Source organism: Thermobia domestica, chromosome 10 (genome assembly GCF_964235325.1).
Source record: "Thermobia domestica chromosome 10, izTheDome1.hap1.1, whole genome shotgun sequence".
NCBI lineage: Eukaryota > Metazoa > Arthropoda > Insecta > Zygentoma > Lepismatidae > Thermobia > Thermobia domestica.
Window position 1 is genome coordinate 29,944,759 of NC_137463.1, and position 25,903 is coordinate 29,970,661.

The following is a 25,903-nucleotide window of genomic DNA, read 5'->3' on the forward strand; positions in this document are numbered from 1 at the left end:
GATACATATATATAACAATGATGCTCGTGATAGTAACATGTGACGAACAGACTACTTGTTATATTACGTACGCTTGTGTGAAAGTATTAGTTTTAGCATGAAGATCTGCAAAATAAATGAATCTCACTCAAAACATGATAACATACTAAAAACACGAAGGAAAACGAGGCATTATACATCCAACTTTTAATCCATTTATATTTCATTAATGTATTGAAAATTTCATTAGAACTAAAAAAAAAAAAAAAAAAAAAAAAAATCGCTTCTGATGGTTCCCAGTGGTAGAGGATGTTATGCATCCAGTCAAGGACATTATAACACACAAGTCCATTACAAAGTAATTATTCTAATGGAGAAGAGGATAACAAGAGAGGTGATCCCACGGTTCATTAGTGATCACATTAATAACGAAAGAAACAACGTAACGCCTATAATTATTAGTAGTAAGAGCTACGACGTTACTGAAATATTTTTCTCTCTTCAGACGCAAATTAAAAGAGAAATATTTCTAAAAAGACCGGTGACACATTAATTACAAAACTTACAGACGACACGTTAATACGGGGGGGGGGGCGGGAATTAAATACATCAGTGTGAAACATGAAACCCACTACTATAATATTTGACACAATTTAAAATTCGCTGTTCTATCTTACTTCTAAACTACCATAAAAAAAAAGCAATATGTAACTAAAATAGAGTGGTTTCTTGCTGAGTTACAGATGTACTCCAATGTAATGTACTTCAAAACCACATGTTTAAGAGGTCCCATCACTGCAAAATTAAAATGCCGCTAATTTTACAGTAATTATGTGATATGTTAAAATACATAAAATATAAGCAAAAAGTGACACAAGAGCTCACTAGACAATATTATTTTACACGAGATACTGTTATCACGACTCACTTATCTGTTTTCGATTTCAAACCATTTTGAAAATCTGCATTTATTTTCGGGTTTCTAAACAGCTACAAACGGAAAGCTAGTAGGTGATTCGTGATAATGGTAGTTCATGCAAAATAATATTGTCTAGCGTGCTCTTGTTCCACATTTCGATTATCTTGTATCTATTTGAAGATATCACATAATTACTGTAAAATTTGCGATATTTTAATTTCGCATTGATTAGGCCTCTTAATTCAACCATCCCTTTGTATCACAGTGAAGGATCATTAATCAATAAGGTTATTAAACAGCAGAATGTTACGATTTTTTTTTTTTTTTTTTTTGTTTGTTTATAGTACGTTTGTTTTATCCTGGCACGCTTCCGCCTAAAGGTTGGATCTGTTTGTAACGCGTTCTTGCAACGCCGAAGTTAAATTGCGAGTTACAATACTCTAGGAAACACAGCAAAACGCCACATCACTCACAAGTCACTGTAACACACTTGTTCGCGTGTGGCAACCAAGCACTCCAAAAACCCGCCAAATAGCAATGACTTCATTTTGATGGGCTGGCTGACAACTAACATCACCTGCACGACAAAGACAATAAGACGCCTATTGGATTAAAACGTTCACGTGAGTGCTGGCAGAAAGTACTTTAAAGCCAACCAAGTGCACTGGCGGGAAGCGTGCCAAGGTAAAACAAACGTACTCTAGAAGTAAGGAATACAAGAGTATACGGAGAACATGAAAAGCACATCTCTTTAATGATTTTTTAAAAACTGTTTTTTTCGTCCTTATGCCACACCAAGCTTATGAACCATCAAGGTTATATGAAGATTATGATAAAGGATATGATCGTAGTCGGGTCAAGACATCACTGAGGAACTAGTGTGTGAACTACCCAAATATCCATCTTTCAGAACCTCCGGTACTTTATGCAATCATTTTTAGAGAGGCTATTTGGGAGTACTTGATCACTTTCCGCCTACCTCTCTAAAAATTGGCGTGCAAGTACTGGAGCATTCCTAAACACTGATATTTGGATCGTTCACACACCAGTTCTTCAGTGATGTCTTGACCCGACTCGATAGGTTCCATTGTAGTGGAGCTTTTAAAGTTCACTTGTTTCACTTTTTCCACACCCTATAACTCCGAAACTATCCACTATTAAGCACAGGTCCATATGAACTTTTTTTTAAAAAAATTTTGATGAGAGGAATCTGTTCCCAAAATATTGAGACACATTTTCTGTAACAGACTGTATAGTTTCTCAAGAGCAGGGGTGTTGTTATCATTCTCTTAAGAGTCTTCATCCCAGCGAAATTAAAATACCGCTAATTTTACAGTAATTATGTGATATCTTCAAATAGATAAAAGATAATTGAAATATGGAACAAGAGCGCCCTAAACAATATTATTTTGCATGAAGTAGCGTTACCACAAGTCACCTAATAGCTTTCCGTTTTCAGCCGTTTAGAAACGCGAAAATAAATGCCGACTTTCAAAATGGCTCGAAATCGAAAGCAGATAAGTGAGTCGTGATAACGATTTCTCATGTAAAATAATATTGTCTAGGGCGCTCTTGTCCCACATTTCGATTATCTTTTTATCTATTTGAAGATATCACATAATTACTGTAAAATTAGCGGTATTTTAATTTCGCCAGGATGAAGACTCTTAAAGACTTGCTTTTCTCCCCTCCCCCGTCAACTGATCATTCTCCGGTATGATTGTACTATTTTCAATGAAGAATTCCCCTCCCCCCAAGTAATCTCATGGGCGCAATCTGCACCCTAAAACCCGCCCATGGACACCCCTGCTTAAGCATTGCAATATAGAACGCTACAAATAATGTTAGGACCCAAGTTCTCACTGTACATCATAAAACTAAAAACCAGTCTAGCTGGTCATAGCTCTCTGGAGCCTGTTTTACTAAATACTTTAGATTGTAAAATAAGCAAATAAATAAAATAAAAAGTCGATTAGAAGCTTAAAAAAAAAAAAAATCGATCAGAAGCTTTAATAACAACATTGCTTGAAACAAAGTATTCACTCGATAACCACACAAAACGAAAGTAATAGTTTAGAAAAAGTTCAGATTACAAACAACTTTCTTAACTTACATAATGCGAAAAAAATTAAATAGTTACAAAATAAAATCTAGATTATTAAAAAAAAAAAAAAGCCTACCAGTTAATGAGAAAAACGACATTTCGTCCCTCATACTCTACCGGGCATTGAAGTACAACAACATGAAATTAAAACAAGTTAAGTTCAACGTTACCTATTGAATAAGCATAACCAATGTAAGAGCACATGTACGTACAACAAATTAAAAACCATTTGCATAATTTAGTAGCAAGCTAAATTAAAGTTATCCACTTGTTATGTTAACGAGGCAAGGTAATGAAAACTCGGCATGTTGTAAAACTAGATAAACTCTAATGCCAAAAAGACTACAGGAAAAAAAAAAAGCTATTCATTAAGTACTCTTAAATATTTTACTGTGCTTTGCTGATTGCTGAAACCAGGCAGAACTTATAATTCAACAATTTTATTAGTGTCTAACGGGGGAGGGGATCCAAAGATGAGAGATATATTGTAAATTTCTGATTGTGCAGGTCTTGGTAGAGCATAGGTGGAGCAAATTACAGTCCGGAATCGTTTTCCCACTACCAGATTGTATTACAAAATTCTACTATAACATAAAAATAGACACAAATTCTCTAATTTTTGGGTTAAAGTAGGTTTCCCTTCGAACTGACGGTCTCGGGACGGAATCTTCACTAAGCAAACTACGTGAGGAGGGGTAGGACACTCAATGCTCCACTGCAAGCAGACAGGGGTTAAAGTCCCGACAAAGCTCCACTGCAAGCTAGGCCGCTGTTGTGATAAGGTATCTCTACCATTCCACTGCAAGCAGAGAGAGAGGTAAGGTTCACGCTAGGCTCCACTGCAAGCCAGGAGGGAAGGAAAGCCAGAAGCTCCACTGGAAGCCAGGAGAGAAGGAAAGCCAGAAGCTCCACTGCAAGCCAGGAGGGAAGGAAAGCCAGAAGCTCCACTGCAAGCCAGGAGGGAAGGAAAGCCAGAAGCTCCACTGGAAGCCAGGAGGGAAGGAAATCCAGAAGCTCCACTGCAAGCCAGGAGGGAAGGACAGCCAAAAGCTCCACTGGAAGCCAGGAAAGAAGGAAAGCCAGAAGCTCCACTGCAAGCCAGGAGGGAAGGAAAGCCAGAAGCTCTACTGGAAGCCAGGAGGGAAGAAAAGCCAGAAGCTCCATTGCAAGTCAGGAGGGAAGGAAATCCAGAAGCTCCATTGCAAGTCAGGAGGGAAGGAAATCCAGAAGCTCCATTGCAAGCCAGGAGGGAAGAAAAGCCAGAATCTCCACTGCAAGCTAGGAGGGAAGGAAAGCCAGAAGCTCCATTGCAAGCCAAGAGGGAAGGAAAGCCAGAAGCTTCATTGCAAGCCAAGAAAGGGGATTTGATCAGTCAAAATTGATGGCTGTCGTTGAAACCCTCTCCATTATTTAGGTGCTCCAAGTGAGGCAGTGACGCTGTTCTTCCTTCTTCATAACATGACCAGTGATGACACTGTTGTCTTCGTCGTCTGCTGCTATAGTAATCCATGGTAAGATACACATGGTTGATATTTGGAAATAGAAGCACATGTCGGCTGTTCGTAAACACAACCATCCAGAACATTATAATATCAATCAACAAATTACACTGAGATGCATACAAAGATATGGTTAAATTCTCATGCGTAGCTTTCGAAAAAAATAATTTTTATGGCGCCAAAAAGTATGTCGTTCGTCGTCAATAAAAATGGCGAATTCTTCTGCTGCTAAAACAGAGATTGCATTTATTCTTGATTGTTTTCTCCTACCACTGACACTCATACTACTTGGAATTTATTACTATAAATTGATTCTAAAACTTAACCATGCATTTCTCTCATCGATTGGTCAGTTAGTTTTGACTTTAACGTCCCTTTTCAGCGCCGAGGTTGTACGATACGTGAACCTACAGCTTTAAATGGGATCCGAATCACATGAGATTCCACCAAGAATCGAATTCAGGTTTCCTGTGCTGAAGTCACGTATGTTAACCATATTGCCATAAGGAAATCTTCAAGTTTTACATCCCACGGTTATGCCGGTTAGGCTACAGGAAACGGAGATAATGAGAAATGAAGGAAATGGTGGAATGAAGAAAGTGAGAGGAAATGGGAGAACCCCGAGAAAACCCACGTACACGGTGTTTGTCCACTACAAGGCTCCACTGAGCCATCGCAGCCCCTATTAGGCAAGTCAGGTTTCAGCATGAAGTAACATTGTTATGCTGTCCTGGAAACATATAGGGTAGAAACAAGTAAAGAAAGAGTGTATGTTCCCTACACGCTCACTTATGAAATAGTCCAGAATGATATAAATTTGAATAATTTGATTTGCCGCATATAGGAGCTTAATTTTAATTTGATTGGTTAGAATTTAACATCCCTTTTATCCACTAAAGCTATATGAGTGGTAATCGAATCGACCAACTACTCGGGTTTGTCTCCGAGGCAGGTGCCTCTAACAAGAATGAAACCTAGGCCAATGTGTACACACGGAAAAGAAAGTATTCTTCAGTTGACAAATTTTCTCTTCCCAATAACTCGGGAACAAATGAATTAATCTGGATCTTTTTGTCGCTATCCTTAGAATAGTTATAATTTGATAACTTATCAAAATCGGTACTCTAATAGGTTAGTTTATTCTTGAGTTATTAGGAAAAGAAATTTTGTCAACTGAAGAATACTTTCTTTGGTGACTGTACAGAAGGCAAACGGGTTAGCCATTCGATCATCTACGTAACTGGAAAAAGCAAACAAATACAACTTTATGATTATGAAAAATTCTTAAGAATGGTGCTTTATGCTAAACTGCTAACTGAGCAGAAGGATGCAATACGTTTTCCTCGTCGACTTGCTGGAGACTTCGCCTCCAGACCTCCGCATTTGCTCGGCCAATGACCTCGTACTTTTCATATCTTTAACATACCTCTAATGGTAAGAGATTTTGAGTTATGGTCTCTAATTATAACAACTACAACCATCACCATTTTTCTTCCCTTCTAAAGGAAACATCGAAAAACGGCGAAACACGTCTTTAATTAACATGTCTCTTATTCTAAGAAGGTTTCGAGATATAGCCATGTTATTTTAACAATTATACAAACCCTACCCTTTTATCTTCCAGCCGTTTTCTTTCCTAGTAAGGGAAACCAAAAGAAAGAAAAAACGCAGAAATATGTCTAATTATTTTATATGAAAACTATATATACCAAAATTTCATGTCTGTTGCCATAACGAATTTCGAGATATGGCCATCCAATTATAACAACTGTAATCCGACCCTTCCTTCTTCTTGCGTTCTCTTCTACAGCAAATAACAAAATAATGCGTTAACTCGTGTCTATTTATTTCAAATCAGAAGTCCAAGCACTGAATGCTATGTCTTTAACCTTAGATTTCGAGTTATGGATATATTATTATAATAATTGAAATGCCCACATCTTTGTCGTTCTCATTTCCTTTTCTTATCTTCTAGGTCAGTTATCAAGAAACGCTGAGAGACGTGTCTAATTATTTTAAATGAGAAGTCCATATATCAAATTTATATCCTTAAACATCCAAAGATTCCCAGAGATTGACATTTTAAGATAATTGCCACCCCTTTTTTTACCCCCATTCTCCGTCGAATTTCCAAAAATGCTTCCTTAGAAGGACATTACATCAAAAGTCCTATGCCCTGTCCAAATTTCAAGTTTCTAGCTTAAGCAGTTTGGTCTGTACATTGATCAGTCAGTCAGGATTTCCTCTTTTATAATATATATATATATATATATATATATATATATCGAGATTAATATTTAAAGTACGCTTTTGCGAGACAGTGCTTTAAACGTTGATCACCACTATATGTTTTGACCTTTCTCATCTGTGCGCCACGGGCAACAATCCGCCACTAATACTTTGTTTTCGCCTTTGTTTTAATTCCATAATTCTTTGTGTATGGTTTTGCATACACACGGCGTGGATATTAAATTTTGACTTCTACGCCATATGTATGTAATAGCATACACACCTATAGAGCGAACGTGAAAAAGTGCAATATATATATATTTGTGTGTATGGAAAACCATACACGAGACGCTGCATGAAGGAGACGTTTGTATGGAAATCCATACACAAGGCAGCCAACGTGTTAAAAGGTGTTCTAGTATACATACCGCTAACTAGTTGAGCAAAACATGCCAGACAATAATATGGAGGTGCTTCGTTTTGGTAATATTAATTGACCAACACGATATACATGGGGCCATGTAAGACAATTTCATATTCCAACATCGCCAACCAACAAACTGCATTATCTATCATATCACACAGCAGGTCTACAAAGCAGACATTTTGGAAATGAATAATTACAGCAGATTGTTGAGTTGTAAAAATTTCGTGCAGCCGGGAAGTTAGTGCACGTAGTATAGAATCAGATTTCCTGTGAAGAAACACACTGCTTGATGCGGATCGTGCAGTTGGAGAGAGAATTTTATTAAGATGTACCAAACTCTAGTCTACAATGTCAGAGTTAACAAGATGGAAGCTCCTATGTTGACTACACATTACTGAACTAAAAACAATCTGGTCTCACATATCCCTCAGTAAGCTGTAATGCCACGAATTTCGTTTCTTTTGTGGGTTTCTATCTTATAAACTTTATACAAATACTAGCAGAAGATCCCGTTCCTTGCACGAGGAGAATAGGATTTAATGAATATTACATTTATATACCCTTACGTGTATGGGCTGTTCGTGGCACTTTTCGTGAATTATTGGCAAACTTCCTCCGGGCTGAGCGATTGAAGAGAGCAATGCAGTGCGGACTCGACTCACCCTCGAACCCCTTTTTTTTTTCTATGCCAAATATCAAGAAACGCAGAAACATATGCTCAATTATTTTGAATAGCTCCGTTGTTGCTGGGCTTTAATTTGGAAGTTGGATATAAGAGAGAGAGAGAGAGAGAGAGAGAGAGAGAGAGAGAGAGAGAGAGAGAGAGAGAGAGAGAGAGGAAGACGAATGTTTCTACAACTATTCTACTGCCCTGGTATTTATGCTATGTTATTAGATAAGCCTGTAGAAGTAAAACGTAATGTTGGTTGCATACATGCCAGGCTGTCTTAGGAAAATAGCTAACGTAATAATGTAGATACATTTTGACACCAACAGCAAAACCTCCTTGAGTTGAAAATCGCAAAATGGATTAGATCTGGTAAAGGTATGTCTGTCTACAAACTTCCGTGGTTCAAGGTGACTCTTTCGCATAATAATAATAATAATAATAATAATAATAATAATAATAATAATAATAATAATAATAATAATAATAATATTCGGCCCGCGTCATAAGAGGCCCACTGGGCTCAGCCCTCCCATCGTCTTTGTATTAACATGAAAAGTATATATCCTGCTAGTATTGTTACTATATTTTCCTCTGTACCAAAAACAGTAGTTCTGACCTCTTCAAATCAGTTTTTCCATATACTACTTACGTTTAATTCACGCGGTCAGTACAAAATAAAGACTTAAAAAAGGGCCTGAGCTGTTTCAGTGTGGACTTAGTTCGTCTTGCACTGACTCGTGTGGGAACAACGTGAAAAACCAGCTTGAATGTAGGCCCTCATCACACGATTGCACCCGACCCCTTCCGAACGAAAAGGTTTTTAAGCTTGCTTGTTTGTTAAAATTCGCTTTGTTTGTAGAGGTCAGTGGCGTAGCACACTTTTGCGGGATCCCCCGCAAAGTATAGAGAAGGGGGCCTATTCCAGCATAAGAAAAAAGTAGATGTAAACAAAGCGAAATGTATTACTGCGCGGCTTACACGTGCTTCAGCAGCGAGAGACGTGAACAGCAAGATCGTCTGCTAGCTTACTGTCGTCGCATAATTTCAAAGTATAAGGCTACGGTTGGTTGGTAAATAATTAACGCACTGACTATTGCTATGTTGGAAATATGTATTTTCTTAACTTGATTATTATATAAACGAGATTGTTCCTGAATTCTTGGTATGCATATTCACATACAAAGCTTTTGAATTTCTGAGTCCAAAATTATTTCCGTGGAATAGCTCTTTACATTAAGAAGGAAAGATCCAACACCCACACGCATGCCTTGTTATTGAAGGCCGGAGAAAAAAAAAAAAAAAAAAAAAACAAGAAATAAAAACAAGAATCAAATGAGAACGCAACCAGAACAAAACAATAGTTCACCATGAGGTCACCGTCCACCAGGCAATGAAGGCGCTGGAATTGTCAGGCAAAGAAATCAGGGAGCTTGTTTATTTTCAGGACACACGTAATACACATACATACGGCATCGTAACATGGACACTTCATTCTTTAATATCGTAAGCAAAGCATAATCTCTTTGCAGCGATAAAAAGGGATAGAGTCAAAACATCAAATTCAAAGGCTATACACAGGAGGCGATAATAAACCATTTCGTTTTTGTTATAAGTTTGTAGAAGACAATGACAAACTTCTTTGTTATTGTAGCGAATATAGACCAATGCGTAATTGAAATTCGACACTGAACTGCTATGTTAGGAGATCTTGTGATCTATTTAATACATTTATGCAATGAACCCCGTAAAAAAGAAAAAAAAAACAATAATTTAAAATTAGAAACTAGAGAACACAGTTAATAAGAAAAAGGATTCCGTCTCACGAATCGAAATTAAAAAAAAAATCGGACTACTTACGTTAGTGGTCAGCTAGTGGTTCCACGCCTTGCAAATCTGAATCTGAGGATTCATCACTAGAAATGTCTGTGTCATCATCTGGGTTGATTATTAATCTGTCCACTGTGATGTCCATCACACCTTCCAATTCCCACAATTTCAGTTCCTCGTGTTCGACATGACGCACACATTCCCGCCACTTTTCAGCTGTCACTTCTTTGAACGCCGCGTAAACAAGCCTTTGCACGTCGGACAGTTTGTACTGTCTGGGTTTGTTGTTTCTTGCCACATAACCTTTCACTTGACTCCATATCAACTCGATAGGGTTGAGGTAAAAGTGATAAGGAGGTAGCCTTAGTACCGTATGACCCGCTTGTTTAGCTAACTCATCAATAACATACTTGTCAAATCTATCTTTACAAGACTTAACCAACTCCAATAACTCAGCCTTTACAAGTCCGTCTTCGAAAGTAATGTTTTTACTTCGAAGCCAAGTTATAATATCGTCTCTTCGCCAGGATTTATTTGGAAGGCGTTCCATTTTAACACTATGATATGGAGCGTTGTCCATTACTATAACACTATTCGATTGTAATTTTGGAAGAACGTTTTCAAACCAGTCGCGAAACACAGTACCTGTCATTTCCTCGTGATAGTCTCCAGACTTTTTTGATTCAAAAACGAGATCTCCGCCCTCAACAAAACCACTACCACTTCCAATGTGTAAAATAATTAATCGCTTCCCTTTTCCCGTTGGATTTTCAAGTCCTGTGCTCAATCCTGACATGAAGGCTTGCCTCTTTGATTTGACGGTGGTATCGCTCCACACTTTTGATGTAACATGCCCTTCGTTAACCCACGTCTCGTCTAAATAATAAATTGTCAGTCCCTGTTCTCTGTACTGTTTTATCTTGCGTAAATACTCCCGACGCCACAAAATAATATCATCTCTGTCTACAATTACACTACTGCGTTTCCGAGACACAAATTCGAAACCAATTTCGTGTAAGAGATTGTACAATGAAGATTTTTTCATATTCGGTAGATCAGGGTCATTATTGATGGCAAGTAACACCTTTCTGAGAGTAGGGATTTCATTCTTAAAAAAAAATTCGTGTACTTTACGACGAATTGCGGACCTCACAAAATCATCGCATGTTTTGTCCAACACACTTCGCACACGTTTTCTCTTTTTCCCAGGCGTTGAAACACTTCCAGTTGTGGAATATTCTTTCCGCGCACTGTAAACACTTGAGGCAGAAACACCTGTAAGCTCACTTGTGAATCTGACAATATCGTCAATTCCTGCAGTTTCATATTTTTCACAAAGGTTGTTAAAAACATTTAACACGATTATTTTCGCGGCACTTTTAAGCGGTTGTCCTCTTTTGTGTTTTATAACACAAGACGAAGATGGTTTATTGTCACTCATCGTCGCCATGAAACGCTGTACTCTACAAATTCAAATGAGCGGGGTCGGCGCGCGAACTCATACGCATGCGCAGTAAATACTATATGTCCAGGTACGGGTGAGGTTGAAATAGAGCTATATCCGTTATTAAATATTATATATATATTGCGTTTATTATCACAAAATGCAGGATAAATTCAGATGTCTTTATTTGAAATTGTTATTTTAGTAGGGATTATATTGCGGTAGGATACTAGTGCACTGAGACCAAGAACCAATCACTGGTCATCGACCCACTCCTAGTCAGGTAGGTTTGTTTACATCTACTTTTTTCTTATGCTGGAAAAAGAGTAGTTGTAAAGCCGACAGAAGTAAGGTTGAACTTCTACTTCTTTAAATCTTTATTCATCGCAAGACTTCGGGGCCCCCCCGCACTGCGGGGGTTGCGGGGGCAGCTGCTACGCCACTGGTAGAGGTTGTTGATTCCGCACTTGCATTTGTTTTGTCCCTTAACCTTGCTCTCTTGTCTTACTTCTGCTGAAGGGATCCAAAATCAACCGCGTGTCTACTCCTCAGTTTAGACGTGCATCTTTTTCGTGTCTTTTATGCTATCACCCCCCCCCCCTGTGTTTTCGTGCGGTTGTGCGAAAATGAATAAAGTAAGCGTGTTATTAGAAAGTAATACACGCGTTTTCAATAGTGAATCCTCAGAACTTTTCCACTTTTAAACATTCCTTCCCGGAAAATGGTTTGACAGTTGTATCCCGTTCCTATCTGATGCTGAGCAAAGAAAAGCTCAAATCCGAACTATCGGCCGCATACAGCAATGATATTCTTTGCGCAATTAATAACACCAATGATTTATTACTATTTCTGCGTGACAATGACTTAAACACATTTTCTGAGGTGTCAAAACTGGTGGACACGCGTTGACAACGCCTGTAGCTACAGCAGAATTAGAACACTGTTTCAGCACATTAAAAAGGGTGAAGACTTGTCTACGGAATTTGATGACTGAAGACAGATTCAATGCACTAACAATGCTGTCTACACACAAAGACTATATTACCACAATAAAGGAATTTAACACAAAAGCGATTAAGAAATTCTCCAGCCTTAACCATAGAGTATATGTACAGGTAATAATTAGGTGAATACCATTTATTACAGAAAATATTTTATGTTACGTTGTTGCCCTACGATTTTACTTGATGTGTTAGTATGATAAGTTTTCTGACTGCAATTTTGAGTTTTTTTAAAGCAAGTCACTCAATAATCAAATAATAACAATATTAATATATTAGCAGTAGTAGTAGTAGTAGTAGTAACCATAAAGTATTTGTCTTGAGGATTGGCCCACCCCATCTTTTATTCCACGAGCCGCCACTAATAATAATAATAATAATAATAATAATAATAATAATAATAATAATAATAATAATAATAAATATTACAAGTCAAAACAAAGTTTCATGTCACTAAACTTAAGAGCCACAACAACTGAAACAAGTCTAATTATTTTAAATGAAAAGAGCAAAGGTCAAATTTCGTATCTGTAACCTGCACTTTTCCGGTCTTTCTACGTAAATTTCCCCCAAAAATCTTTCTTTAGTGGTACCTCATGTCACAAATCCCATGCACTGTCAAAATTTCAAGTTCTTAGCTTAAGCAGTTTGACCTGGAAGTTCATCAGTCAATCAGGACTTCTTTTAGAGAGAGAGAGAGAGAGAGAGAGAAAGAGAGAGAGAGAGAGAAAGAAAGAAAGAGAGAGAGAGAGGAAATGAATTTCTTTTACATGAAGTTATCACTATTCAAGAAAAAAAGTTTTCTCTCTCAAAAATAAAATAGGCGGACTCCAGAGTGTTACACCTTCTTTCTAGTCAGCGATATAAAAGAATACAAATGCCGATATTACAATTCAAAAAAAAAAAAAAATCCCAGGACCGGATTTAGGGGGTGCACCCCCCCCCCTTCGTTGTATATATATACACTATCTAAAATGAGAAGCTAGTTGTGAAAATAGCAACACTTTCCGAAAGTTTTTGCTATCATGTTACCGTTTGGGGATTAAAAGAAAGCAGAGCTTTACAAAAACAATAGTTGAAGTCGATTTTCTAAAGGTTGAAGGAAAAGGATTCATCAAGCAAAACAATGTAACATTTCTCAAGTAAGGAAGAAAACGGAAGCCAGGAGAAGAAGAACAATTGTTCCTGAATATCACTTGCGACCTTCTTTAAAACACTCCCTTCCCCCTCCGTTCTATGCATCAGCGTTGTCAGGGGTAAAGAATATTGTCACATGCAAGGATCTTATAAAATAGAGGATCTACCCATATGTATCTTCATCCTAAAAAAATGAATGAAGGCAAAAAACAACCGAGCATCGGCACGTCTGATTGGCTACTCTCGTTTCCGCCACCGTCTGATTGGCTACTTTCGTTTCCGCCATGATTGTTGGCTCAAAACATTGCGATCCTATTGGACAGAGTGGGCAGAGTAGGGGTGGAGAAACTGTGACGTATGGCTTCAAGATTTTGTTGTAAGGGCACATCCTCTATTTTATAAGATCCTTGGTCACATGTCACTTTGAAGAGTTTCAGTGTGATTGGTTATTTTGGGAATTATTGGTACCCCCCAGATAATCCTGGATCCGGCCCTGTAACATCCTGTACATGAATAAGTATATTGTTTATCTTTCTGTGTCCAATTGGAATTCCGAACAGATATTTATTTGCAAAATAAGAAGAAAAAAAGTGAAAGAAATATTACACTATTAATTTATTGTACTGTTTATCTTGAACTCCATAAATTATTCTCTTTTAATACTCTTGCGACATCTACAGAGGGAAAGCAGATATTAATTACTAGCGTTTAGATTATATCAATTATGAAATGTCATAAATGTAATTGCTTTGAGGTTTATTTTGACTGAATGAATCCACAGAGTTCTTGTTAATCAGTTATAAATAGGTACCCATGGAGTATTTATTTTAGAGACGATAATCAATTGTATCAAGTTACACAAATATCTATACATTAATCAAGATAAACAAATAAGGGAACAACGAATAAAGACTGCGACACATGTATATACAGGAAGATAATGGCGCTTACAGAATTTCGACGAGGGAGATTCAAGCACTACACTAAATTGTATTTGCCTTTAGGATAAAAGTGATTTTTATACGTATATATTAAAGACAAGCCCAGATAAGAAAAAAAACTGCAACAGTATCCATACTGATAAAAGTGGATAAGTTATTAGATTTCAGATACAAATGATATGGAGCCATTTTACAGCTGGGAATACCAAACGTAGTTTTTTTTTTTTTTCGAAAGTAAGGGATAAAATAAATTCACTTTTCCTTTCAAAGCAAATGTACAAAGAAACGAAATCTTTCAGTTTAACGTCCCATGATTATCCCTTTAGACTAATAGAGACGGATGATTAAGCCAAGTGAATGATGATGGAAGAATTGGTGGAATGAGAAAGTGAGAGAAAACGAGAGCACGCCGAGAAAACTCACAGATACGATGTTGTCCACCACAAGCTTACTTGATCGAGGATCGAACCAGTAACTCCACGCACCAGAGGTAGGTGTTCTACCACCAAGCCACCGTACCCACCCTCTCAAACCAGTCTGCACTGCCAAACATTGACACAAAAAGTCGCTACATGAGAGCAATTTTGAGCAAAAACTCGCTAAAAATTTATGTGAAGTTTCTTGTCTATATGTACGATTTTCAAGTTCTAAATGAAGATATGTGATTACTTACTACATTTTCAACAATGTGCTATGTTTTCAACTACTACAACTACATTTATTACACGCAATATGCTCTCGTCACATCTTTGGCAAGTTGTTTACAGCAAAGAGAACAACATCCCTACATTTATAACCAAGTCGCTAAATCGTCATTAAGATATCATCGAAAGTGTCGCCAATTGGAAAAATGAATTTTTTGTCTCTACCTTGGAATTCAAATTCCTTAAATTTAGAGACTTTCCCCCGAATGGGCAACACTGTACTTTCCTCTGGTACTGACGTCAAGACAAAGAGCGACGACAGTGCCATTTTATCGCGACCTGGCCCGAATCTGATTGACTATTTCTATTGCAGCCCTTTTAGACCTCAAATTTCAACGGAGAGTTTTGGAAGAAGTGTGCCTATATATTTCTTCTATATGTTCTTAAATTGTAAAAATATTACACATGTTAAATTAAATGAATTGGGTACCATACGGATGAGTGAAATAATTTCGTCACTTCCGCTCTTAACGAACGTGCAAGATTTTAGATTAACACAATTTCAGTTCGAAACTGTAAGCCTGAAGAAAACAGAGTTGTTGTTTCACTTTATTTTTATAAATACATTTCCTTATCTTTGGTCCATTTTCTCTTTCAAGTTCCTTCTTTCGGAAATTTCACCAAAAATTTAAAAACCTTACAAATATCACTCCTAGTGATACCAACCTGGAATCTTATAAAATCCCATCTTGAAATGCAGAAATTCCCATTTTGCTCCTAAATTTAACTCGCGCTACAAAATTTTCAAAATTTTACAAAATAAGAAAAATATCTACTGTATGCCACTTTTTTCAACATTTGGGAAAAATATTCGTATTTTTTTATTTATTTATTATACAAAAAAGATTCTACAGAATTTAGACCAGTGCTGGAAGATTTATACAAGATATCTACATTTGTTCTCAATATATTATATCACTACAATCAAAACATATTTTTACTAACACAAGTCCTTTAAAAAAAAATAGGAAAAGAAAGAAAAAAACAAAGAGTAACATAAATACCATACTATACGGAAACTGGAAATCCAAATTTCCTACAATTTATTTTGATAATATCCTAATTTCTCACACTTAATATACGTCATTAATAGGAAAATCGGTCTTCCAGATTTCCCACACTTAATATTTCTAAATTATAAAGGGAACTGGTCCTCCAAGTTCCCTATGACTGACAGGTATAACATGTGGATAGTAGAAGATGGACATTTTGATCTAAATTCCTAATAAGTATTTTCCTTAATGAAAAAATACTATTGAAATCGTTAATGAAAACAACGGCATTTTGACGTCAGAATTTAGCATTTCCATCACGTTTTTGTGCACTAATGTTCTACTGAACGTAATGCAACTAGACAAATTTAATTCTTCGATTATTCCGTGTGGGACGTTTTAGAAGTTGGCTGTTTCCCATTTGGCAATTTATTTTCTTCCGTCCATGTTTAAAAAATTAAAAAAGACTCTCCAGAATACAATTTACGTTCCTTGTTGCTCGTGTTTAAAGATTCCCAAGTTCCTGTTTAAATCACTTTCACACTTTTAACATGCAATAACAAAAAAATTGATAATCAGCATTGATATCACGTTTATTCGAGCGTCATTAGCCTACTTCTGGGTCTAGCTCATAAAAAGTTTTGATGGCGTCGATAAAATAAATATACAAAAAAATTATCTAAATCTCACATGTGCTGCCAATTTTGACGAAAATTTCCCTTATCTCTATTTAAAAAATCAATATTAAAATCCTACAAAATGGAATTTCCCCCCAAGAATTGGCATCACTGGCTATTAGAGGTCTGCACGCACCGGAATTTTTAGACCGGGCCCGGCCCGGTTCGTAAATTTATAATGTGAGGCCGATCCGAGTCCGAAATATGTTTCAGCATTTAGACCCGAGCTCGTGTGATAATCAAATGGGCCCGAAATAAGCCCGAATTACAGAAACTTAATAATTAACGCAAAATTGTATTTTTTATTTACAGCAATTAGAGGTTTAATTTTGCAATTGTGCTTTAAAAGTTTTCCAGAGAGAACGGTATAACAAATATCGTTGGGCAGTATATTTACAAAGTTAGGCCCGAAAATGCCAGAGAAATATGGTTTTATATTTAAACATTTACAGCCCAAGCCCGGCCCGGGCCCGAAGTGAGATATGCTTTGTACGCCCGAGTCCGGCCCGAGCCCATACAGACCTCTACTGGCTATAATTGGCAGAATTTGACACTGAATGCAATGTACCGTGTAGTGAAAAAGAATACTTACTTGAGTTCTTGCGAAACACTATGCACACCCAGCTACTAGCCTCCTTTAGTTTAATATCAATCTTATATTGTTTTTCGAATAAATATTCTAGTTTTCTATTCTAATGTTCCAACTACCACCACGAACAGTGACACAATTTAAAGTAATGTAAATAATACACCTGACGATCCAACAGCAGCAGCTATGAAGCTAACAGACAACAATGAGATTATGTTTTTGCCACTGACAGATGACGATTTCCACGATAAGAAAGGAAAGTGCAGATTAAGATAATATCTGAAGTGGCATTGCAAAAATTACACAGTAATTCACATTTCCTTAGAAATGATAGGTTTTATGTACTTATAGAATAATATTTGTCACGTACAAATATCCACAGCTGCAGATTCACATGCTTTTCCTTGTCTTTTGTTATAAAGTTTCATTGAATAGATTTATTACTAGAGATAAATAATATCAAAATATTGTACGTGATACAGACGTAACGCTAAATCCCGACAGGGTGAATATAAAGTAATTGACAGTATTTTGTAATAATAAATTTTATCTTCCTGACCATCTGGCTATCCCACTAGTTTCGTTCCCGTTATTTACGTTTCGTGTGGCTATATCTATTGAAGAAACACAACGGCCTGCCAAGTAGTACAGAATACAAGATCAACTTTATACGGAAATCGTCAGCGATCAACTAACAAGAAGAATGCTTAAGGAAATCGGTCAGCATTTTAAAAGTTTCACAGCATTAACCTGAGGAAACGCTCTGGATAACTCTTGTTAGGATGACCTGTCACAGAATTTGCACCAAAGTCCTCTTGATTACAAATCAAGAACTCTAACCAGTTTCAGTAGTTTGAGGGAAATTTCCCTAATCTAAGGAAATTATTCGATAAAACATGAAAATTCAGGGAAATTCCCGCGCTGATTGACCAATTCTATGTTCTTCAAAAATAAACCAACACAATAGCAATAGAGTGAGTGAGTGAGTGAGTGAGTGAGAGAGAGAGAGAGTTAATCTTATCACATAATTTCTACTGTAGGAATTGGATTCTCACCAGACGAGAGAAAATTTGATAAGGAAAGGGAAAATTTTGTGTCAGTCGAGGGGAATTTTCTTTAGGTAATCGACGAACACTGACTCTAACCACTAACATTTAAGTGGAAAAGTGATGAGATGGATCCACGCTCGAAACCAGACACAGTGGTTTAGGGGGCCATGAATATGTTAGAGGGAAGCAAGTCATTAAAAAATCTCTTACAGATATCTAAATTATGATTTTTACATTAATAATGGCATTTGTATTGAGGTCTGGCCCCCCTAGCCCCTCTCTGGTTACGGGACTGGATGGATCTGTCCCTTTTTAGTTTTATGGTCTGTTCAGGAAATCAAACTTGAGACTACGACAGCTAAATGTGGATTTGCTAAGGATTCTACTACTTACGATGTCAAAAGAGATATCTGTATATTTGTAACATCATACACTTTCCTATGATATTCTGCCTTAATTGCTACCGTCAACCTTCCATACAAGTAAAAGCACGGCATGTGAATAGCTTAGTTTAGTTTCCGCCCTATGTACCTAGTTGGCTCTATTCAAATTACAAAAGGCAGCTTTACAAATGTATACACAAAACAAAGCAGACCTAACAGTTTCGTGAAAAGAAAAGTTATAAACAAGATGGAAAGGGGGGGGGGGAGGAAAGTGCATTTGTAATGCGTATCTTGTGTAAAGGAAAAGACGTTGCCAGGAGCAAACGAAAAAGCAAAATTGTATTCCGCGTTCTTCTATCTGAAATGGTAGGTCTCGAAGGTGTCCTCCAGTTCGGGGTCAGCCTTGATAGTTGTAGATGCTCTTTCTGCCTGCGAGCACTTAGTGGAATGAGCTTGTAACGTTATTACCCCAAACATTTCCCAACTATTGCATTTACTTTCATTTCGTGAATTTGCTCCGGAGAGCGATTCGTGTACGAGATATAGGAGTTGGCCTTTTCAAGCAATTTTCTCTATGTGCTTTTTCCTCACTGCAAACTCAGCGATAGAGTACATCTATCTACCCAAAGACAGGCAACTGGGACACATCACTGGCTGGCTCAACCAAGGAGATTAGTTTTATCCTGATGTCCTCACATCGAATCTCCGAAAGCACTTTCCTTACTAAAATATTAACCAACCGACCACACACACTACAGAGAGAAACCAAAAACTTAAAAACTACGCTTTGCAGTCAACGAAACAGCTTTTAGCTGACTCACACATGGTCGAATCCTAATGCCGTTATTTGTGGGTTTTCTAAGCTGAAGTTCGTTGTCTCTTAATTCCAGACAGTTCAAATGTCTCACAAGGTTGGGTCAACACCTAAATTTGTTGCTCCTCCGAGAACTGAACTCGTGATCATACGCGCTAGACCTTTTCTATTTCAAGTGTGTCCTCGGAAAATATGTGAAATATACTTCGGCCCCACTCCCACCACTCTCTTACGGAGAAAGAACCATGTTCGCATCCAACTATTGAAGGATCCCGGCCACAGCAATTTATTCCTTTTCCTTCGAGAAAGGTATGGGAAACACACACACATCGATAGAAGCGCCAGCAAGGCAAACTTGAAACAGAAAGGTTTTAGCAAAAAGAACACGCATACTATTACTAATTCACAGAAATGCATTCCATATTCAATGCATTCCGTAACGAGATAAAAATACGCTACACTAGTATTTCCCAATCTGTGGTCCGCAGAGCTCCAGGGTCCGCGAGAAATTGAAAGGAGGTCCGCAGGAAATTTTATTTTCATTAAACTTTATCTTATTGTATTGCTTACATGTTGGATATTTATAATGTACAGTACCTAAGTTTCAACCAATTGAGAAGAATATAATACAAAATCATAGAAGAAAACATAACAAAATTATCAACATAAGCTGAGGAATGCATTACTCATCCCATTAGGTGAATGTTGAATTCCTTAATATTAGGCCTAATTGGTATATCAGTATTTTTCGAATATATCCATCATTTTCGAATTTATATCAGTATTTTTCGTATTTCTCTATCATTTTCGAATTTATATCAGTATTACAGTGTCAGAAATGTCACATTTAGTATTGCAAAATCGTAATTTATCATTTCATTTTCATACGAACACTTAAAAAAACTCACTTTTTATTTCATATGGGGCCGTGGAGATTGGGAGATTGGGAAACGCTGCTCTACACTTTTATTAATGAGTATGAGGCAGGTCATTTTTTGTACAGTGTTTGCGAAACTACCCCCCCCCCCTCCTTCAAATGCAGAATTACAATCCAGTCTTAAGGAAGTCAGGTTACCTAACTTGAGAGGCCAATAAAGTTGGGAGTTCTCCACAATGGAGGGGAGTCTGCAAGCCCGAAATTGCCTCCACTGGACCCACATGTCTGTTTAATGAACTAGATGTTGATGATAATTGCTCATGTAATTCACAAACTATTCTTTCTGGATCTTTCTGTATATATGACTGTATGTAGAATTTTCAGATATTACCAACGTCTATTTTCACACTAAGAACATTGAAGAGTGAAAATTTAGTTAGCCAGAGCATATTTCATTATACCATTCCAGTATTCACTTGGTTAAGATTGAAGTAAAAGAAAAAAAACTGAAAAAATCAATACAACTGGTCCCGTAACGCAGTGACTCACTGGTAGGGTCCAGTAGCGTAACGCAAAAATGTCGCCCTACCCCCCGCAGGATTACTTTTGGTCCTCCCTTCCCATGCCCATTAACTTCCCACTATATTATGTCTCTGTAGAAGACAATGGTTAAAAAATCCATAAAATTTAATAAAATTACAATTAAAATTAATACTCACCGAAAAAGGCAAAAATTATGTTAACCCCTTAACCTTCCCTTAACCCTCCCTCCCTTAACCTTCCTTCCTTAACCCCCTTCAAGTGCTAAGATTATTTTTTTTTTTTAAACTGATGTTGCTAGAATGGATGAATTTTCACTCAGAGCATATTTTTCTTTTCTAAAGTAAATAATGTTGTTCACGGATATTCCGTATTCAGCTCGCTTCTTGTAGCCTATAGTTCTTGGTATGTGCTTCGCAGTGGGCCCCCAAACCCTGCGGGCCTCCCCGCACTGCAGGCACTGCGGGCTCCTCAGTTACGCCACTGGTAGAGTCATTATCTCTAGTACAAGAAGTCTCTGGTTCGATCGCAAGCCACGTGAGTTTGTGGTGGACAGCCTCATGTCAATAGGTTCTCTCAGATTCTTCCATTTCTTCGTAGATTATCACTCTATCAATTATTTTTACAATAATTTACTATAATTCGTCTCCTTTAGTCTAAAAGACATAACCGTGCAACCTAGATTAAAGATTTAATTTTGAAATGAAAAATGAAATGAAATCTTTGAGTTTAACGTCCCACGATTATGCATTTTAGGCTAAGGGAGACGATGTTTAAAACAAGTGAAGATAATGGAATAATTGGTGGAATGACAAAGTGGGAGGAAACGGAAGTACCCCCACCACAAACTTATTTGGATCGAACTAGAGATCGAGCCGGGGATCGAACCAGGAGCTTCACGTACCAGAGGTAGGAGCTGTACCACTGAGCCACCTTGTCCCCCCCTAAGATTTAATTTTGATTTTATTGTACCTAGGTAAAAAAAAAAAAAAAAAAAGCAGGATCTTAGGAAGGTAGACAACTAATCCACATAGAACAGAGTTCAACGTTAAGAGGCCTTATTACTGCGAAATTAAATTACCGCTATTTTTACAGTAATTATGTGATATCTTCAAGTAGATAAGAGATAATAAAAAAATGGAACAAGATTTCCCTAGACCAGCCCTGCCCACGACGAGCAGATAGTGGAAACTCTCCTCGTGAACGCTCACGAGCATTCTACGGGCAAATACCATTGTTCGTGCTTCGTGGATCTTCGGGTTTCGTCCTTAGAGGAGCGGAAGTGTTGTCAACCTTGGCGGTAATCACTAGCTAACCAAAAAAAAAAAAGTATGTATGGTAACTGATTGCCATTTAGTGTAAAGTGTTTTTTTTACAATGCGGTAACCGTTAACTATAGACAATACAAACTTGTAACAGCAATCAAATGATAAACTATGTACGTTCCTTTTCTTCTTTTTTCTTTCCTTTTGTTAAAGAAGGATGTGGGTTTGTTATATTATGTTGTTTCGCTTTTTAGGAAAAGAGATAATCTGTTGATACGAAAAAAAAACTGTAGCACTTGTTTGTAATTATCTAAGTATTATCTCCAGAAAATTAGCTTATGCATGTATGTGTGTACGAATAGGCTTAGCAAGGGGTTGGTTGTGGAGATTAGAACCCACTATTACACTATCAATAGGAAGAATAGTATTTCTTACTCCACTTTTAAAGTTACTTTGATCGCAAAGAATCAAACAAAATATTAAGAGAGCCAAAGAGATTTTCCATTTTTAAGAGTGACCGTTAGTGACTGCAATTAGTTTTTTTTTTTTTTTTTTTTTTTTTTTTTTTAACAAGGAGTGTCTTTTTAATAAGGAAAAATGTATTGTCCCTGGATGTTGCTTGCCGGTGGCTTGTTAAAAGTGAAAAAGAATGTTAAATCATTTCAACGACTGAAGCTACACGCTTGTCTTTCTTCGATAGTTACTGACTGATTTTGAAAGTCACAATGTTGTAGGCCTACTGTAATAGCGTAGGTCTACTGTAATAGCGTAAATTCGGAAGAAAACGTTCCAACTGAATGATACGAACAATTATTCCCAATGTCTTGAACATGAAACGTGGGTTGCACGGATAACGCTTAAAGTAGGCTGGACTGCACTGGAATTTCCTTCCGGCAAATTAGTGTTTGGTCGGAACTCAGTTCTTCTGTGTAATTGTCTCTTAACAACATTTGAACATTTCTTTTAGATAATAATAACTAACTAACTCTATGGTCTATGGAACCCGAAGGTTCAATGCCGCGTTTACAAAATATTTCCACTAACTTATGTCCTTAGCCAACTGGATCCAGTTTCTACTCTGTACTCTTATTTCTGCAAGATCCATCTTAATATTGTCTTCCCATCTACGCCTAGGTCTTCCTAGTGGTCTTCTTCCAATTGGATTTTCAGTTAAAATTATGAAAGCGTTTCTAATTTCTTCCATTCTGGCTACATGGCCTGCCCACCTGAGCCTTCTACACTTAATAACCCTAATAATGTTAGGTGAGCGGTATAAACTATGCAATTCCTAGTTATGAATTTCCTCCAATCCCCATTTTCATCCCTCTTTCGTCCGAATAATAATAATAATAATAATAATAATAATAATAATAATAATAATAATAATAATAATAATAATAATAATAATAATGCTTATTATTATTATTATTATTATTATTATTATTATTATTATTATTATTATTATTATTATTATTATTATTATTATTATTATTATTATTTTCAACCTCCCGTCGTTCTCCTATCAATCTAGCAACGAAAGGCGTTCACAACTTAGCAAACGTGAAGCGAGTGACAAGTTACAGACCGAATGCTAATGTAATACAACGTCACGAATTGTGTAAGCAAGCTAAAAAGGTCTGAAACGATTCGTTTCCGATTTTTGCAGTCGTTTTTACGTCTATAAGATGACATGTTTAATATTAGTTTCTTTTTTTCTTTCTTTCTTGTTCATTTGTTAGTTACTTCAACGCTAACTGTAACCTCTATCATGCGTCTTCCTCGACCAAAAAACGTACCAATTTTATTTCCTGCAGTGTTTTCGCGTCACTGCTTTCGAAATGGGGAGGGGGAGAGCACACCTGCACATTTCACGCTTGCGTCTGCTCAATGCTTATCATCGTGCGAATTTCTGGCCAGGCTTGGCCATACGTTTTTTGCCATCTTGTGTGGTTGGCAACACTTATCGGATGCAGTGGAAGAAGCGAAGCTAGCAGCACCTGTGCTCACCTGTTCTTATCTTCGCTCGTACTCGCTCACGCTTTGGCTCCGGGAGCCAATTCATGGACAGGCCTGCCCTAGACAATATTATTTTACATGAAATACCGTTATCACGACTCGCTTACCTCCTTTTGTTTTCCAGCCATTTAGAAAATCGGCATTTATTTTCGCGTTTCTAAATGGTTGACAACAAAAAGCTACTAGATGACTCATGATAATGGTACCTCATGCAAACTAATATTTTCTAAAGCGATCTTGTTCCAGATTTTGATTATATTTTATCTATTTGAAGATGTCATATAATTACTGTAAAATTAGCGGTATTTTAATTTCGCAGTGATACGGCCTCTTAAAGTCATTTATTTCTACGGTAATGAACCTTCATGATTTTGAAATTAGAGAAATTTTAAAAATCAAAGAAAACTTCCATTGCCACTTGACTCGAGTATTTGAAACATAGCCTACCTTGTAATACCGCCAGTCATCAAATCCTTCCTAAAAATATATACAAACAGCTTCATAAAAAGAAGCAAATAAAACCTGACAGTTGCTCAAACAAGGACACACTTGTCTTTTTATATTTACCAAAGTTTACTCAGAAAAGCTGATGCAATTAGGCCTGTGAGCTTGCTTTTTTTTTTTTTTTTTTTTTTTTTTTTTAATGTCACCTCGTCATTCTCAATTTGTCTTTACCCTCGTTCATTTAGTCCTTATTCAACTCTGAATTTTCGTAGCCTAGTATCTTATGCGTTTAGTAAGTGTCTAACAATCCAACGATAATTATGGTTCTATTATATTATATTATATTATATATACAGTGTGTTTAAAACCAACGTGACTGGAACTCAAGCCATTATACGTTTCAGCAAATCGAACTAAACAAAAACTCTTACGAGGTCCCATCACGGTGAAATTAAAATACCGCTAATTTTACAGTAATTATATGATATATTCACATATATAAAAGATAATCGAAAAATGGAACAAGAGCTTGCTAGAGCAATATTATTTTACACGAGATACCGTTGTCATGACTCACTTATCTGCTATCAATTTCCAGCCATTTAGAAAATCAGCATTTATTTTTGCATTTATAAATGGCTGTAAACAGAAAGCTACTAGGTGATTCGTGATCAAGGTACCTTATGAAAAATAATATTGTCTAGCACTCTCTTGTTCCACTTCTATTATTTTTTATCTATTTGCAAATATCATATAATTACTGTACACTTAGCGGTATTTTAATTTCGCAGTGATTAGGCCTCAGTAAATCCAGGGTTGCTTAAATATCACAATCTTGTTGGTGCAGATTTCGCATACTCTTTCCACGTGCCGAAAGAGTGAAATTACATTTTAAGTAAAGCAATAACGATAGATTTTACGCTGAAAGGGCATGGGCATAGGGAAGCTATAAATTTCCATCATATACTTTATTCTCGCGCGTATGCATCCGGTGTTGGTCAACCTCGAAACCCATTTAGCGCGAGCTGGAACCGAACCAGGGACCTCACGCACCAGAGGAGAACGCTATACCATTGAGCTAATGCAGTTCAATTTGCGGATTGCAACGTAACGCAAAAAGTTTAACAAGTAATTTAATTTCTATACCGGTTATAGCAATCTCAAGTGCAAATTTTGAGACGCGTTCAACCAAACATGTTTCTAATGGGCACTTGATAGCTATTTAATTATTTTTTAAAAGAAATTTTCAATATCATTCTCTTAAAACGGTTTTCAGTTTTTACGTCCCACGTTTATGTCGTGTGGGCTAAAGGTGACGGTGTTGATGAGAAATGAATGAAATGGTGGAATGAAGAAAGTGTGAGGAAACGGGAGAA

At 36.9% G+C, this 25,903-nt stretch overlaps 2 protein-coding genes across 3 annotated transcripts in view; both read right to left on the reverse strand.

Moving 5' to 3' along the window:
- Positions 1 to 25,903, reverse strand: part of Mgat4a (alpha-1,3-mannosyl-glycoprotein 4-beta-N-acetylglucosaminyltransferase a) — a 726,029-nt gene that overhangs the window by 534,009 nt on the left and 166,117 nt on the right. The gene's annotated exons all lie outside the window — the stretch shown is intronic.
- Positions 9,686 to 11,095, reverse strand: LOC145661422 (uncharacterized). The gene has a single exon (XM_081726725.1). It carries the CDS (start codon positions 11,093 to 11,095, stop codon positions 9,686 to 9,688), a length of 1,410 nt encoding a protein of 469 aa, XP_081582851.1.